This window comes from Triturus cristatus, chromosome 4_1, assembly GCF_964204655.1.
Source record: "Triturus cristatus chromosome 4_1, aTriCri1.1, whole genome shotgun sequence".
Lineage (NCBI taxonomy): Eukaryota > Metazoa > Chordata > Amphibia > Caudata > Salamandridae > Triturus > Triturus cristatus.
This window is the reverse complement of record NC_140585.1, coordinates 1334062495-1334079218: the sequence shown is the minus strand read 5'-3', so window position 1 is coordinate 1334079218 and position 16724 is coordinate 1334062495. Positions and strand designations below refer to the sequence as shown.

The window sequence follows — 16724 nt, the reverse complement described above, 5'->3', positions numbered from 1 at the left end:
AGGAGAGAACATGAACACGTATTGAAAATGGTAGAGGCTCCTGAGTGAGACAAGAAAAAAAACACTGACAAAAGTAGAAGGGAGAGGCACTGGGAGAGGGGCACATGGTAAAGAGAAGGCAGGTGAAACGGAGAGCATGGCGGGCACAATTCCTGCAGAGAGGGAGGGTGCAGTGACAGAGCAGCCAATAAATGGAACGTCAGAGGAGGAAAGTAGGAACTACTGATAGGGACTAAATGGAGCATAAACCACTGGTGAGGATACTGCAGAACAAAAATACTTGGGGGGAGAAGGAAAGCTGAGGGAGTTTGGTGGGGGTGGAGGAGGGGGCTTAGTACTAAGGAAGAACAAAGCTATGAATCCTCATAGGCTCCCGAGAGAATGAGACTGAGTGCTCATGGTGGGTGAGCACTCGAGCTCTTAAACCTAACAAACAGTAAACTATTCTTGGAGGGTAAGGGATGTTTTCAGGGCAGGTGGACCCAGTGAAGCCTAAGGGGAGGCACTTTGTTTGCTTAATCACATCTGAAAGATAATGTAATGCAGTAGCAAACGCTTCAGGGTATCTCACGCATACAATGAAAGGGTCCCACTGCCCACAGTCGGTAGTAAAAGGCGGCAATGCTTGGGACTAAGGAATTGGTGAACCTGCTGCACTCTTTATTGCTATGCACCTGAACTGATTTAAGTATTCTGATACTTCAGGTTCTGGTACAGTGTTAAGCGCCGGTTTCACTGCAGGAATATGTAGTGATGTGCCCACACAGAAGCTGCATGCTGCTCTCACCGGGATACTTCTGCCGTTGGATGGGCAGGATTTTCCGCCTACACACCCCTCGCCAGGGGGGGTGACAATACTAAAATGAGTGTTGATAGAGGGCAGGCATAATGAATCAATCTATGACGGGTTCTAATTAGTATGCATCTACAAAAAGCGTTGTATGTTTTATTTAGATGTTCCATAACCTATGCAACAAAATGAACAGTTACAAGGAAGGAAAGTAAGGGTGCAGTGGAGCAGTCCCCAAAAGCAAGCACTGCTGATGGCAGAAGAGGGCATCTCTGGTGTAAAGTGGAGAGGAGAAGAACACACAAGGGGAGTGGGAATATATGCACAACTAAAGAGAGCACTATTTGGGTGGGGGGGGGCATGACTCTTACAGGGGGGCGTAGAGCAGATACACTTGCGCCACTGAAACTGCATTGTAGAGTGGGTTTGTAAACAATATGGACGCTGAGACCCTACAGCCGTAATAATATATACAGAACTCCACTCCATCAATTGATTGTGTCCGACGTTCGTTCTGTGATTGAGTTGGTTTATTGGAGAGCAGCTGATTTTCTGAGATTAACATGTACAATAGTTAATCGTCGAGCTGTATAAATTAGTGTCAAACTACGTTGCGTCCAAGAGCTTTATAGAGTCATGAAGCTTAGCGTCGGCATGCGCCCTAGTCCTTAATAACTTAGAAATAAGATAATAAACAGTAAAATATTCTCTTTACTTTTATCATACTCGTCACTCTGGATCAATATTCATGCAATGAGGAGGGTAGTCCAAGTCTTTCCCTTGAGCCAATTACCTGATTCACTTCATATTCAAATTATCTTTCGCAAACGTCATGATCGTTCCTCACGTACAGAATTAACAAGCATTTGCAATACAATAGGTCTCGCATTTATGCGAGTTTATGCTACTGACATTGTAAATGACAATTCCTTTTATTTGTTTTAAAAACCAAAACATAAATAAAAGGCATTGTAATTTTACAATGCCAATAGCTCAAACTCTTATAAATGGGGCGTAGAGCAGATACACTTGCGCCACTGAAACTGCATTGTAGAGTGGGTTTGTAAACAATATGGACGCTGAAACCCTACAGCGGTAATAATATATACAGAACTCCACTGCCACTTCGGATTGGAGAAATACAACACTGTAGAGGGGTTGGGGAGGGGGGTTATTGCAACTCAATATCTGGATACCTAGAGGAGTGGAGAAATGCTCTCTTTAGGCCCCAACAACACAAAGTATTACCATTGTATCATACATGCCAACATTTTAGAACTGGGGCGTGGGAGATTTTAAATAAAAAAATCGGGAGAATGAAAATTCCCCCTTGACTTTTATGGTAAAAAATGCAATTTTCGGCGGGAGACAGCTAAAATAAAGCCATTTTTGGCATGAAAAATCGGTAGCCTCCCGCCTGAATCGGGTATATTGGCATGTATGTTGTATTCTAGATTTCTCGGGGCATATTTACAAGCCCCTTGCGCCACTTTTAACAAGGGAAAAGTGACGCAAGGGGCTTGTTTAATCTGCCCCCTCATTTCTTACTCTGCATCTGGTGTCGGACTGAGATGCTATAGTGGCATTTCCCTGGATATCCCATGGGAAGGTGCTGGAGGTGCCCACATCCCCGTATGGCTTTGTATAAGCAAACATATTATATTATGAGCAAAAATATATGGGAATGCAATGTAGGGTAACTACACGTGGTCCAATGCTTTCGGACCTAACGTTAGATGGTATGGAAACACTGGACCAGGTTTTACTGGATATGGATCCACTCCCGTAAAACCATGTCGGTCCCTAACTGTCCCTTCCAGCCCCACAGAGGAGCAGACAACACTCTCCCCAGCCATGCCACAGAGATGGCGTTTAAGCCCCATTTGCCATTTACCGTCCGCTTAATAAAAGGTGCTAGCACAGCGTAGAACAATTTGGAGGACTTATTGAAATGCCTCGTTTTAGGCGCAGGAAGGCAAAGTAGACTCAAGATTCCGCCATTTTTCAAGACTCGCCACACTAATGTTGACAGTGTCCAACACACGAACAGCACAATTCTTAAGAGTCAATATCATTTAAAAACTCTAGTTGATGTGCACGGTTTGAAGAAGATTGGGTATGAAGTAAATTGCAAGCGCGTAACTAACTGTTCAGTATGTCTGTAACAATGACTAGAGAATTAGTCCAAACGCAGGTCTTGCTTTCGCTCATGCAAGACTCCACGCCACATTCAATCACATTACCTAATCAGTATCCTCGATTCGCTACCATTCAAAGATGGCGGCCACATTTGATTCTTTCTAGCCCACTGTTTATCTCTGTTAGACAATTCTCGCCAGCACCTGTCATGGCGGCGCACTACCAACTCGTGTGCAAGCGCATCCATAAATGTAATTCAATTGTACAACAAAACGTGTAGTCCAATAAATCACCAGAAAATAAGCAACTCTTTAAACATAAACCTATAAAAATACAAGTACCCGCCCCGAACAGAGTCTGCTCCGCTTCCTCTCGGTTAACCCTAGCCCAATCGCGCTGCACATAGCCTCACTTGGTGTAATCTTCCCTTCGCTCCAGGTGAAACCTTCTCATCACCTTCACCTCGTGCAAGTTCTGGTCTACATCCCAGCTGATGAAGTCAACCTTCTTCAGAAGCTTCTGCTCGTGGAATTTCAGTTTACGCACCATGATTACAGCTAGTGGCCGAGGCAACAGCTATCTAAGGGCGGAGCGAGCGACTGAAAAGCAACAGCCTCAGCCCCGTGCAATGTAAACGCAGGAAGTTTGTTCCTTAAAGAAACAGAACGCTTGTGAGTTTAAACAAGCATTTGCAATGCAATAGGTTTCGCATTTACACGAGTTTAAGCTATTAGTTATTAAATGACATGCCTTTCATTTATCTTTTTAAAACGAAAACAAAAATAAAAGGCATTGTCATTTGCAAGGTCAATAGCTCAAACTCGCGTAAATGCGAGAGTTATTGCATTGCAAATGCTTGTTTATGGATTGTATTAGTTTGGTTTAATGTATTTATTTTTTTAGTTTCTAATGTTTTCAACCAGAAGCAGGACAGTTTGGCGAATTAATATTTTACTTCACAATTATTAAAATGTTCATCCCAAATTATCTTTGTTAATCAATTAAGAAGCTGAGAAGAGGGTTAAAAATAATGCATCACCAGTCCTTATCTTAAACTCATAACCAAAGTAGAACTTTGCCAACTTAAGTTTGATTCTAAAGCAGACACTCCTTTATTCAACTCTGATGGGATTTAGAAATAAGGGATCAACGGCATAAAGTGTAATTACAGGGATTTTAGAGGAATTTAATTTAATTGATTTAATTGAGGAGATACCATCTCTTTTTCTTAAGGTCCTATAAAATTGAAGCAAACCCATGCCAAAAGAGAAAGCCATTGCTACTTGACTTTTATGATGCCTTAACAAAACAAGGTGCTGCGAGGCAGCGGTGACAGCATCGCCCAGTTATCGCGCAATAAGACAGACCACACCAAACTTTGACTTAGCAAAAAAGGTCACTTTATTAGGACAGGTAACTAAGAACCACTTACTGAGACAATATAAATATTATCAAATTGCTTCCCAAACATTTTTGCCACAAACAATTCCAAAAATACCCCAACCAAAATTTACCATAAATTACCCCATGTACTGCCCCAATGGCATCATTTCCTTTTTGACCATTTTGGTTTACCTGTCCAGCTTTTCTTCCACCCTCCCCCCGCCCCAGAGGGAAGGATAAGCCCGCTCCAGACTATCCAAACCCTCAAAAAACCGCATGAAAGACACACACATGAAATGAAACAAAATGTCACCTGTCCCAAACGTGACTTAAGATCAAAAATTCATTAATATAGATATATATATATATATATTTTTTAAATTTATTATTATTGCTATTTTTTTTAATTTTTTTTATTATTGCTTTTTTTTTTTTTTTTTTAATTTTTATTATTATTATTATTATTTTTTTACAGAAAAAAGAGGGTGGGAGGGAGGGTCACAAAAAACGACCGTCTCGCTGCCTCAGCACTCGTTTCCCGCCCAACCGCCTCTCCCGGGTGAAAACCTAAGCCCCGCCCCCTACCTAACACGTGATTCGCTGCGTGGTCTGTACCATCGCGCGAAACCTCCCAGGGGGACACCCGGCTCGCGCCGCGGTCCCCCCGGGTCCCATCGCGCAATAAGACAGACCACACCAAACTTTGACTTAGCAAAAAAGGTCACTTTATTAGGACAGGTAACTAAGAACCACTTACTGAGACAATATAAATATTATCAAATTGCTTCCCAAACATTTTTGCCACAAACAATTCCAAAAATACCCCAACCAAAATTTACCATAAATTACCCCATGTACTGCCCCAATGGCATCATTTCCTTTTTGACCATTTTGGTTTACCTGTCCAGCTTTTCTTCCACCCTCCCCCCGCCCCAGAGGGAAGGATAAGCCCGCTCCAGACTATCCAAACCCTCAAAAAACCGCCACCCAGGAAAACCCAAAAGAGTTTTCCTGGCCCACCCCAAAAGAAAATTGCTCAAAACCAACATACTCTACTTTAAAAGATGATCACACCAAAGATTCTCATTCCAAAAACCCGCCAGCAAGTCCCGTAATTCCATCATATAGTAGGCTTGACCTAACTGGGATAAATGAACTCCATCCTCCTGAAAAAGATGATGCTCGACACTGGTAATGTTATCATGAGACAAAACCTGAATACCCATTGCATTGCAAAAAATTTTCATCGCACGGTTTCATTTTTTGCGAGCTTTTTCCATGGCTGAATGATTGCGGGCCCCCCTCCACTGTTGTCTATAAATAAATTCGGACCACACCAGAGACGTACCCACCCAATTGTTCTTGATGACTGCTAGATCCAATTGCATTTGTTTCAAGAGCGATAACCCAGATAAAGGTACAAGATCATTCTCACCTAAATGTATTATTAACAAGTATGGAAAACCTCTGTCAGCTGATAATTCAGATAGCGTAGAAAACAACTTGCTCCACCTCATCCCACCTTTACCCTTCCATAGAACTTCGTGGCCTTTGCTAGGAAGTCCGAGCGACCTGCCGTAGATCTGACGTTCTGCAAAAACAGCAGACCACTTGACAAAGGAATGACCTATGATCCAAGTACGCATTTTTGAGGAAAAAGAATTGATGGCACGACCTAGGTAGAAAAAGTAAAAATTAGCCTGTATCATAGCAAACGGATAAGCTACCATAGTCTGACATAACGAGAACAACATGCAGACTTCCACCTACCAATCCTCTTAATGTCCTCCCAGTCCCAGCCCAATTTAGCCGCTTCCGTAGCTGCCCCGATCCTAAATGAGTGAGTTCCAAAAAGTAAGGGGTCCCTCCCAATCCTCTTCAATGATTTGCGTAAAACAGCCAATAAATGAGCATCAGTAATTTTTGACCCATCTTGATGCAAAAATATGGGCCCATGTATGAAATCAGGAGAACCTACAAATGAATCCCATTCCCAAATAGGACAACATCCTTGAACCCCACTCCCACTCAACTTAACCCAAACACCTTTGCCCAACTGGTCAGTTTTAGACTCTTTCAAAAATAACTTGATTGACACCCCACGTTGAAAATCAATTTCACTGGACCGAATCCCCATTTGTCCTCGCAACCCCAATAATTCTGAAACCCGAAAGGCAGCAAAAAACAACCAAATCATACATAGACGAAAGCGCGACACTTCCCAAAGGTCATAACAACAAAAAGGCAATTGAACTAGTAACTGCTGTAACAATCCAAAAGTAATAGGTTCTCGTAAAGGCCCGGACTGTATCCGCTCCTTGCTCAAACCTTTGAGCATCCGCCGCAACAAAACATCCCCAACTAAATCTTGACCCCACCATAGCTGTCCATAAAAAGAAATCCCAGCCAATTTGCCAGAAATGGTTGTGTGTGATAAACCTTTATTGACTAAAGATAAAACAAACTGTAACATACAGAACTTGGAATCCACTAAAGGACCTTCAAAACAGTGTGATCTCATAAAAGTTAAAAATTCAGACCAAGCCTGTAGATAAGTGCGTCTAGTAGCAGGGGCTATCGATTTCTCGACCAACTCGATGATTCTCATTCCCCCAGCACCCAGATGTCTTGCGGGATTGGAGTTTTGTAGGTGTCTGCACCAGGCGCCAAGTTGCGGAATTTCTGCCAATTAGAACGAGACAAGGCGTCTGCAATTGAATTATTGACACCTGGAATGTGCCTTGCACGAAAAACAATATTGCATTTTAAACTGAGTAACATGAAAAAACGCAAAAGCCTCAACACCTGTAGATCTTTGGCCTTCTGATTATTTATGAGCTGAACCACAGCCATGTTATCAATGTGGAACATTACACATCTGTTACTGAATTCCACACCCCAAACCATCAGGGCCACAATTAGTGGAAACAACTCAAGGAAAGCAATACTGCGCCCTTGTGATAACCAATGGCGTGGCCATGCCTCCGCACACCAACGACCCTCCCAAAAAAGACCAAAACCATGTGCCCCAGAGGCATCCGAAAAAATCTGTATCTGCCAAATAGTATTGTCACCAAGAAAATATAAAGAAACTCCATTGAACTCTGACAAAAAGGTTAACCACACCAGAAGATCTTCCTTGATGGCCTTGGTAAGACGAATTCTGTGGTGAGGAAGGTAAGCTCCGGACATCGCAAAACCCAACCTTCTGCAAAAAGTCCTGCCTGCCCTAACAACCCGACAAGCAAAATTCAGATAGCCCAAAAGCCGTTGGACTTGCCGAAGCTCAATCTTATCCTTACCAAGAACCTCCAAAAGAAAAGACCTGATCTCTTCTATCTTTGCAGTTGGCAAACTAGCCATCATAGTTACCATGTCTATCTCTATGCCCAAAAATACGAGCCTAGTGCAAGGACCTTCCGTTTTTTCAGGAGCCAGCGGAACACCAAACTCCTCAGCCAAGTCCTGAAAGAATTCGAGACCTTTAAGACATAGTTTTAGTTGTGCATCGCCAATGAACATAAAATCGTCCAAGTAATGACAGACATGTGTGTGGCCACTCCTCACCGAAAAACACCATTGTAGGAACGTGCTAAACGTTTCAAACAAAGCACAAGACACTGAGCACCCCATAGGAAGTACTTTGTCAACGTAAAAAGCTCCATTAAAAAACATACATAGCAATTCAAAATCCGATGGATGGATAGGAAGTAAACGGAAGGCCGATTGAATATCACATTTTGCTAATTCTGCACCAACCCCTACCTCCCGTACCAATCTCAAAGCGTCATCCACGGACGCATAAGAGACATTGGAATCCTCCGAGGAAATGAAATCGTTAATAGATTGTCCTTCCGGCCATGACAGGTGTAAAATCATTCTGAACTCACCAACCCGCTTTTTAGGGCCTACCCCCAACGGAGATATTATCAAATTCTCCAACGGGCATTGAATAAAAGGCCCAGCTACAAGACCAGCTTGATTTTCTGCCTCTAATTTCTGTTGCACCACGTGAGGCAGTTCCTTAGCAGATTTTAAATTGTCAGCCCAACGGTGATCACGAGGCCCTTGGTAGCCATTGCGAAAACCTTCTTTAAAACCCCAAAACAGTTTGGACGCAGCTTCATAATCAGGATAAACTTCCAACCAAGGCAGCAAACGCATCAGATTAATTGGGGTATGAGCCCTTTGACATAAGTTGAGGGAATCCCCCTCCACCCCTTGGAAAACTCCCTGAACCCCCTTGAGGCTGTTTAGCGAAGCATTGGGTGATGGCATGTCTACCGCCACATTGAGAGCACTCGTGTTTGAACCTACAGAATTGCCTAATGCATGAGCCCCGGTTAAAATTCCAGCAGGCCCCTGGCATCGGCAAGTGACCCCTTCCTGTAACCCCCGCCCCAACTGGAGCGGGGCGAGGCAGAAAGGGCCGATATATAATCGGCAAACCACTTGCAGTATGCGTTGACGCAACCGGCTGAGCAGAGGACATCCACTGCAACCAAAGCTCTTGATCTACTTCACCCCACGGTTTATCTTTAAACATACTGATCCGCGCCCTAAATTCTTCATCGTAATTAAGCCATGCATAGCCCCCAAACTGCAAATGCGCCTTACGAATGGTGTCCATATATTTAAACAATGAAATAGCCCTGTCCGGATACCTCTCGCAATACACGCTAGCATATATCAAAAAAGCTGCAGTCCAATTTTCTATAGACTTTGGGACCCTGGGCCGCCTAGAAAGTTCCCACTCCTCCTCCTTGGACCCTTCTCTGGCTTGAATATCCCTATGAAGGAGTTTAAAAATGTCGACAAATTCATGCAGCCAAATCTTATTCTTGGTGTTAACTGACAGATGTATGCCTAATGGCATGGCAAGACCCATATAAGGAAGCTTCTGCCGAGTCCTAGCAGTAACCTTCACCTGACTTGAACCAGCAGGACCAACCTCAGCAACCCCACTACCCAGAGAAGACCATTTGCTGGAACTATCCGCATTACCTGAAATAGATGTTCGAAAAACCTTGTCCCTTGTATCCCCACCAAAACCAACCCCCAACACCTTAGACGTATTTGACTCGTCCACCCCCACCGAGCCCGGCAAAAATTTGCCTACCAAAGGTTGTGACCAAGCAGCCCACCAATGAGGCTTACCTGACGTTAGTTGTGCAGCACGCTTCTGAAATTCCCGAGGATCATCACGACGCTGATAATCGCGATGCCGCTCTTGGTCCGACGTGAAATCCGCACTTGACTTCTGTAAGACACTAGCAGAATTGGTTGCACCCGCACCCGTTGAAGGCACGAAAGGAACATGTTCGGAACAACAACCATTACCCCCACGATCCTTTTCTGGAAAAACATCTTCAGTACCATCAAAATAACCCAGACCTCGAATACCCTGCACCTCTGAAGAATCAAAAACATCCTTGCTTGTACTTGGCATTTCGCCATCACCCACCCCACCATCGTAAAACTCCCAATTGGTCACAGGCCTCCGATTAGAGAGCCCGGCCGCTATATTAAGATCCGCACCTGATCCGCTTGATGAAAATGACACGTTACCAAAAGGCGAAACCTGTTTCCGAATTGTCTTTCGAGGAAAAACTTGAGCTGCCTGCTGGACTGAATAACCTACCGCCTCCTCGCCGCTCGTGCCAGAATGCGATAACTTACCATGACCAGAGACATGATTACAAGCATCCGCCTCCGATGAGTCAGGAACAGCATGCTCAACCCAAATCCATTGACCACGTTGAGGACCAAAAGGAGAATCAAAATCCACCTGCGGGTGACAAGGAGGGGGGCGAGAAGCCGGGAAAATGGATACAACGTCTGAAGAGTTAATAACAGTATCTTCTTGCAAAGGCCCAGCATCTTCCGATGACCTCTGTACCACCGTAGCCCCATTCTCTGACACATCTTCACCCAAAGGGAGACAAGAAGGAGTAACTTGCCCCAAGCCAACTGCTGATGTAAGAGCATAAACACCTTTGGACCTAGGGGGGCCCCTAGGTAAAGGAGACACCCCAGAAACTGAAAAACGTTTACCGAAATAAGCTCCCCTCGCTAGGCGCTCCCCACAAGCCTCAGAAGGGATAGAAAAAGATGACCTGTCTTGACAAACCTCCTCCTCCCCACCACTATCGCTAGGATAGTCCACCAAAGCTGCAGAGCGTCCCAATGACAAAACAGGAGGAGCAATGTCAATATTATGCCCAGAAATGTAACCGGGTCTGCTCATAAAATACTCTGCGCCCCTCAAAGACGCCCGTTTTGCAGGAGAAGGGGACTCAATAAAAATGATGTCAGTACCCTCACTAGACATACCCCTCCCCTTCCCACCTATACCTCTGCGTGATGATGCAGGCAGGCTTCTAGAAACCGCGCCTCCCCTGGCGCTGACTCGACGACGAGCTCGTCCCACCCGAGTCACTGAGACCTCCCCGGACTCCCTCACCGTGACTGATGGTGCAGAGGCGCAGCGCGCTGTCAGGAGCCGGGAATGGGAGCTCAAACGAGCAGGCCTGCCGCGTTGTTCCTTAGTTGAAAACGGAGCTAGTTCACCTCTGGTGGCAATCTCCTGCACGCGTCCTTTGACAGGAAGACAAGCTGCCACTGCGTCGCTCACACCTTTCGCCGCCACTCTCTTCGGGCGCCTCACAGCTGAAGACATTAAGTCAGGAACACCAGGGGCCAGTAAATCCACACGGCCTGCCTCATACAGAACACGGAGCGCATTCTGAACAGCTGGGTCGTCAGCCATGACAAGCTTCTTCAGTTAAAATGACAAATAAATAAATAATGGGCAAAAAACGGCACAAAAAACGACCGTCTCGCTGCCTCAGCACTCGTTTCCCGCCCAACCGCCTCTCCCGGGTGAAAACCTAAGCCCCGCCCCCTACCTAACACGTGATTCGCTGCGTGGTCTGTACCATCGCGCGAAACCTCCCAGGGGGACACCCGGCTCGCGCCGCGGTCCCCCCGGGTCCCATTTGGCAAGCGCCTTCTGATCCCCCAGCCCATTCACTGTTATTCCCTCACTAATACCCATATGTGTGTGTATTTATCTAGCAATAAGCAACACTCAAGCGGTTTATACTTACCAAATAAAGCACAAATCACAAATACATCACAAAAGCAACATATATAATGCAATATTCTAATTGTCTATCATTAGTATGCGTACATAATTTAGTTTACGATTTAATAAAGTCATGCAAAGCAATCCCACGTGTATTTCAGTCATTAATTAGGTTGATTAGTAACTTCCACATCAATCCATTAGTTCGATTATAATTAATTAATTAATCTAATTAGTATAAACATGCAAAATGGGGATGGTATACAAAATTTGCGGGTTCGTTTCTGGCTTTTCTCGATTTCCTGACGTTATGCTGACGGAGAGGACGATGACACTGCAGGACAGCTGTTAACCTGAATCTTTGACGCACTGAATTAATGCCCAATCTCCTGATGAACTGAAAATTACTAAATTTGATGGGCATAGATTTGTGAGACTACCAGATTTGACATAGAGGACGACAATTAGCCAGAATAGGTAAATATGATTGGCGACTTGATTAAATGAATGATTTAATTTGCATTAATTAGATAAAGATTGAATTGAATAACTACAGAATGAGTTGGGTTGTTTATTCATTGAAAATGTATTGATGAAAAGGTAAATTAGAGAACTGGAAGTCAACCTAAACCTGCAACTAACTGATTCATCCCGATTTATGAGAGGAATACTAAAAGGTGAAGTTCAGGGCCTAATGAGTATCAGAAGGTTGTGTAGATTTGTTGCTCATTAGGGTGAAAAGGTAATTCCTTTCATGCCAGCGTTTGGAAGATAATCGCCTCCCAAGAAACACAGATTGATGGTGAGTGAATGTTGGTGTTATGGGCTCCACCAGCGAATATATGGAAAGTGTATGATTGTGAGATCTTTGGTCTGTGACGGAGGGAGGGAATTTTGCACACCACGCTGGAGCAGTTTTTCTGGTAGCAAGATGATGGTCGTTATTGTTTTGGTTTGGTGATTATTGCTTGTACATTGCTTATTGATTATTGGTTATTGATTGGTATTGATTTATGTACTAGCACTCTATGTTGAGTTGCGTTGAGTTGTATGTTGTTAGCACGGCTTCTGGGATGTAGGAAGTCAGAAGTTTGTAACGGTTCCGTAGTAGAGCAGAGGTAAGCGCTGCTCTCGGGAAAGATGGAATTATTGTTGCCCTGTAGGTACACAGGGGAAACGTGTGACAATTGAAGTTGCACGACGCATTGTCTGGGTTCGATTCGGTAGCATCGTCATGTGTTGCCATTAGGGACATTTATATTGTGAGAGAAGAGTGTATGATAGCGAAGGTTACCTGTGAAGTTCTGGTCTTAGGTACCAGGGATCCAACTGGCATTCCGATAACGCTTATCACTGGAAAGGTAATAGGTACTCTCTGAGCTTGTTAGAAGCACAAAGGAGAGGTAAGCGCTGCTTTGTTAACGTATGTCATAATTCTGTAGTAGAACAGACTGTTTGCTGTTCTCGGGAAAGACAGGATTCTGTGTGAATGTACTACATTTTTCTCGTGTGAACGTGCGTGAATGTAAAGGCATTTGGGTGAATTGCGAAACTCTGGGTTTATTTCTCAGGAGCATTGGGTCTCCAACTATGTGTCTTAAATGCTAGAGAAACAATTAGCTAATGCTTGTTAGAAGGGTGAAGTAGAGGGATGTGCTACTTTATCAACAGAAGTAACGTTTCTGTAGTAGGGCAGAGGTAAGCGCTGCTCTCGGGAAAGACAGAATTCTCGTGAGAAAGGTCTTTTGCTGTTCTTTGGTTAGCGAAGCGGACAATGGAGACGTTTCTATGTTGTTACTAACAGAAGTGTAGAAATTGAAACAAAAACTTACGGAGCAGATTTGTAAAGGAGGGGTAGACAGGAGCAGGAGCAAGAGCTGCCGCAGTGGCTTCTGACGTCAGAACGACCGCGCTGGGATTGGACAGTCGGTCAGAACTGTGAAAAGCTTCGGATTGGTGCGTTAGTGTATGCCGCGCTAGGAGTGGAGAAATACAGGGTGACGTAGACGCTCCTTATTGGTGTGTTAGTGTGAGTCGCGCTGGGATTTGAGGATTGTGACAGTGACGTAGACGCTCCTTATTGGTGCGTTAGTGTGAGTCGTGCTGTGATTGGATAGAATAGCGGTACAGTTGTAAAGAGAGACTAGCAACACACGAAAGACAAGAAAATGTATTACGATCCACCAGAAAAAGAGAAAAAGTCATGGTTAGGAAGAATCAAGAAGTGGTTTAAGAAGGACAAACCGGTCAAAACTAGGGAAGGACAGTTACTTCCTCCACCGAAAACCCCTGCATCCTTTAGGATTGCGAAATATGGGTATCATACTTGTTAGAAGGCGACCTCAGAGGTGACAGGAAGGGTACCTGACCACCCTGAGACCTACCCTCGGGGTATCGTAGCCGGGCACTGGCGGGAGACTCCTCAGGGGAAGAGTCTTGTATCTAGGATCGCACACACTGCACCACACGACAAAGAGACACCACACTGTATGTTCTTGGGAACAGATCTTTATCTATTCAGCTTCGTAGGATCTTTATGATCGGCAAGGTGGACATGTACAAATAGAGCACGGGCTCAAAAGAGTCTCGGTAGGGAGAGGGGGTAGCGGGACAGTCTTGGGGGTCCAGCCGGACCGAGGGAGTGTTTAGGAGCCGCGAGTCACTCAGCAGGGCTCAAGCACACAAGTTCGGAGGTCTTACGATCTTCAGGGAGCCGCGAGTCACTCAGCAGGGCTCAAGCACAAGTTCGGAGGTCTTACGATCTTCAGGGAGCCGCGAGTCACTCAGCAGGGCTCAAGTATTCCAAGGTTGTAGAGGAGCCGCGACCACGTCAGCGGGGCTCTTCGTTGTTGCAGCATCGAATCTCCCCGATGGTCCCAGAGCACCCCTTGTTATAGGTCGACTCCTCTTTGATGTCCGGAGTCTGTGCAGGCAGGGGTCTTGTCACCTGGGGGTTGCTTGTTGGCGTTTCCTACCATGTCGTCTCTTGATCTTTTCAGGGCCGGGTCGGGAGGAGTCTCAGACACCCAGCAGGCGTGGAGCCAGCCCTCAGGGGGGCCGGAGGGCCGATCGAAACCCATCTTCCCAGGGGAGGTCAGAAACGGCTCCTCCCTCTCTCGCTACATGGAAGCGCGATGTCCTCCAGCCGGGGTGGCGCCTCTAGGCCTGGGTTGCGCTGGGGCCGGGCGGCCATCGTGGGTGCACGAAGTGAGCACGCGTGCTCTGTGGTGCTGGGGGAAGATGGAGGGCCTGGACGGGGAATTCCGGGTCGGGTGTGTGTGTGTTCTGGCAGGAAGGGCCGGCTAGGCCATGTACTCGGGGGCTGAATGAGGTGCATGGGTCAGGGTGTGTGGGGAGGGGACAGGGATGGTCATGCCACGTGGCCGGGTCTAACAATACTTGTATTTGGTTAGACAATTGGGTGAGATACACGAAAGAAGACTGAGTATTAGCTTTTCCAGAACATGGTTCATTTAATTTGGCTGTTTTGAGAAATTTGAGAGAGAAAATGATGAATTTAGAACCAAGACCTAGACCGACGCAGTTTGAGGCTTTGACGGAATGGGAAGACGAAATGCATGAACGAGAGAGACAAAGAAATGGTAGAGGATATAGGTACCTGTTTGGAAGACCATACGGACATGAAACGCATAATGATCGAATGAGAAGATGGCGGGATGCGAGTATGACTGAGGGTGTGTTCCCTGTAAGAACTGTAGGAGAGAATGAAGGACGAAAGTGTATAGAAAAGAGACATAATGTGGAGTCGAGAGGGTATGGAGTGAATGAGTCCGAGGATGATGTTCTTGATGATATGTTCTATAAGAATCCACCACCGTATCGACCAGAACCAGAAATATTAACCCCAAGTGCCCCAATGAGAGAAACAATGCGAATCATAAAATCGGAACCAGAATCCCTAAATTTGGGTAAAAACAATGCTACTAGAGAAGTAGAAAAGAGGTCGGAAGAAAAGACAGATAGAGAAAATTCTGTAGAATTAGCGAAAACGACACTAGAATTAACTGAGAAAATAAGAGAATTGACTAAGAATCTAGAAGCGGTAACTGTTCCAGTAACGATAGGTCCAGTAATGCCTATTTTTGACAAACAGAAAGACAGTGAGCATTGTTTGACAGTCCCTTACAGAAGTAATAAACCGGTAGAACAACCAAGAGTGAGTCAGAATGAGAATCCATGGAGGCAGACTATGAGTGTAATCGAACCGAATTTTTCAAATAACCCGTTTGTAGGTCAGAATTGTGCAAAGAGACGTATGACAATGATAGAGACGGTGTCAGAAACTCAAAAAGATTTTGGACAAGGAGATGTAGAGAAACCAGTAGGACCATCAACAGAGGAGTTAAGTGAATGGTTAAGAAGCTTACAGAGGAAAGACAAAGAATCCCAATCAATTGATGTGGCTAAGTTACGAATGGTATTGGAAGAATTAATAGTAGGGACTATCCCAATGGAAAAATTGAAAACCTATCAGGATGAAGAATTATTATTTTTGTGCAAAAGTGTGACCTGGAGAGCAAAGAACTTACATGAAAGGTTAGAAGAAGTGGCAAATGAGATGGGCATTGATATTGAAAAGGTAAAAGCCTTACAGAAACCATATCGAGTAGATTTCACCGAAAAGGATATTGAAAATATGAACACCACAGGACGAATAGGTCAAATTAAGGACAAAATCATTTTGCTGAGAAAATGGGGAGATGTGGATAAATGGAGAAGCAGATGGTATAGAAAACGTGATGATGCCTCAGAAAAGACATTTTCAGCATTTCCTGTAAGAGGCCTCAGAAAAGACATTTTCAGCATTTCCTGTAAGAGAAAAGGAGAAGGTAGTGACAGAATGCCCTATGAGAGAGATTCTAGGAGGAGGATATGTACATGTTCCATGGACGAGACAGGATATTTTGTCTTTTACGAATGATTTCCCTCGACTGCGTGAAAAGCCTGTCGAGTGGTACAGGCAAGTAGACAGATTTGTAAAATTGTCTAAAGTATTATGGATTGATTTGAATAGTCTATTTGACATAATTGTACCAGCAGATTTATGGACAGAGTGCAAGCTCATGATAAATTGGCCAACCCAGGAATATCCCAGGGATCCTAAAACAGGAGCTCCAGATCCTGAGGTAATGAAGAAATATGAGCAGGTTATGGTATTTTTGAAAAACAAAGTGTCCCCTAAAGAGACAGATTGGGTAAAAATTGACCGAACACACCAAGTAAGTAAGGAGTCAGTACATGCATATTATGAGAGGCTAATAATAGCTTTTAAGCAGTTTAGCTGAGACGAGCATCTGAGTGAAA

At 44.7% G+C, this 16724-nt stretch overlaps 1 protein-coding gene across 1 annotated transcript in view; it reads right to left on the bottom strand.

Annotated features, from left to right (window-relative positions):
- Window positions 1-3560, bottom strand: part of IMP3 (IMP U3 small nucleolar ribonucleoprotein 3) — a 125836-nt gene extending 122276 nt beyond the window's left edge. The window contains exon 1 of the mRNA XM_085654811.1: window positions 3342-3560. Coding sequence (XP_085510937.1) covers window positions 3342-3478 — 137 coding nt within the window. The 5' untranslated portion in view covers window positions 3479-3560. The remainder of the gene's footprint in view (window positions 1-3341) is intronic.
- Window positions 3561-16724: the final 13164 nt, after the last annotated feature.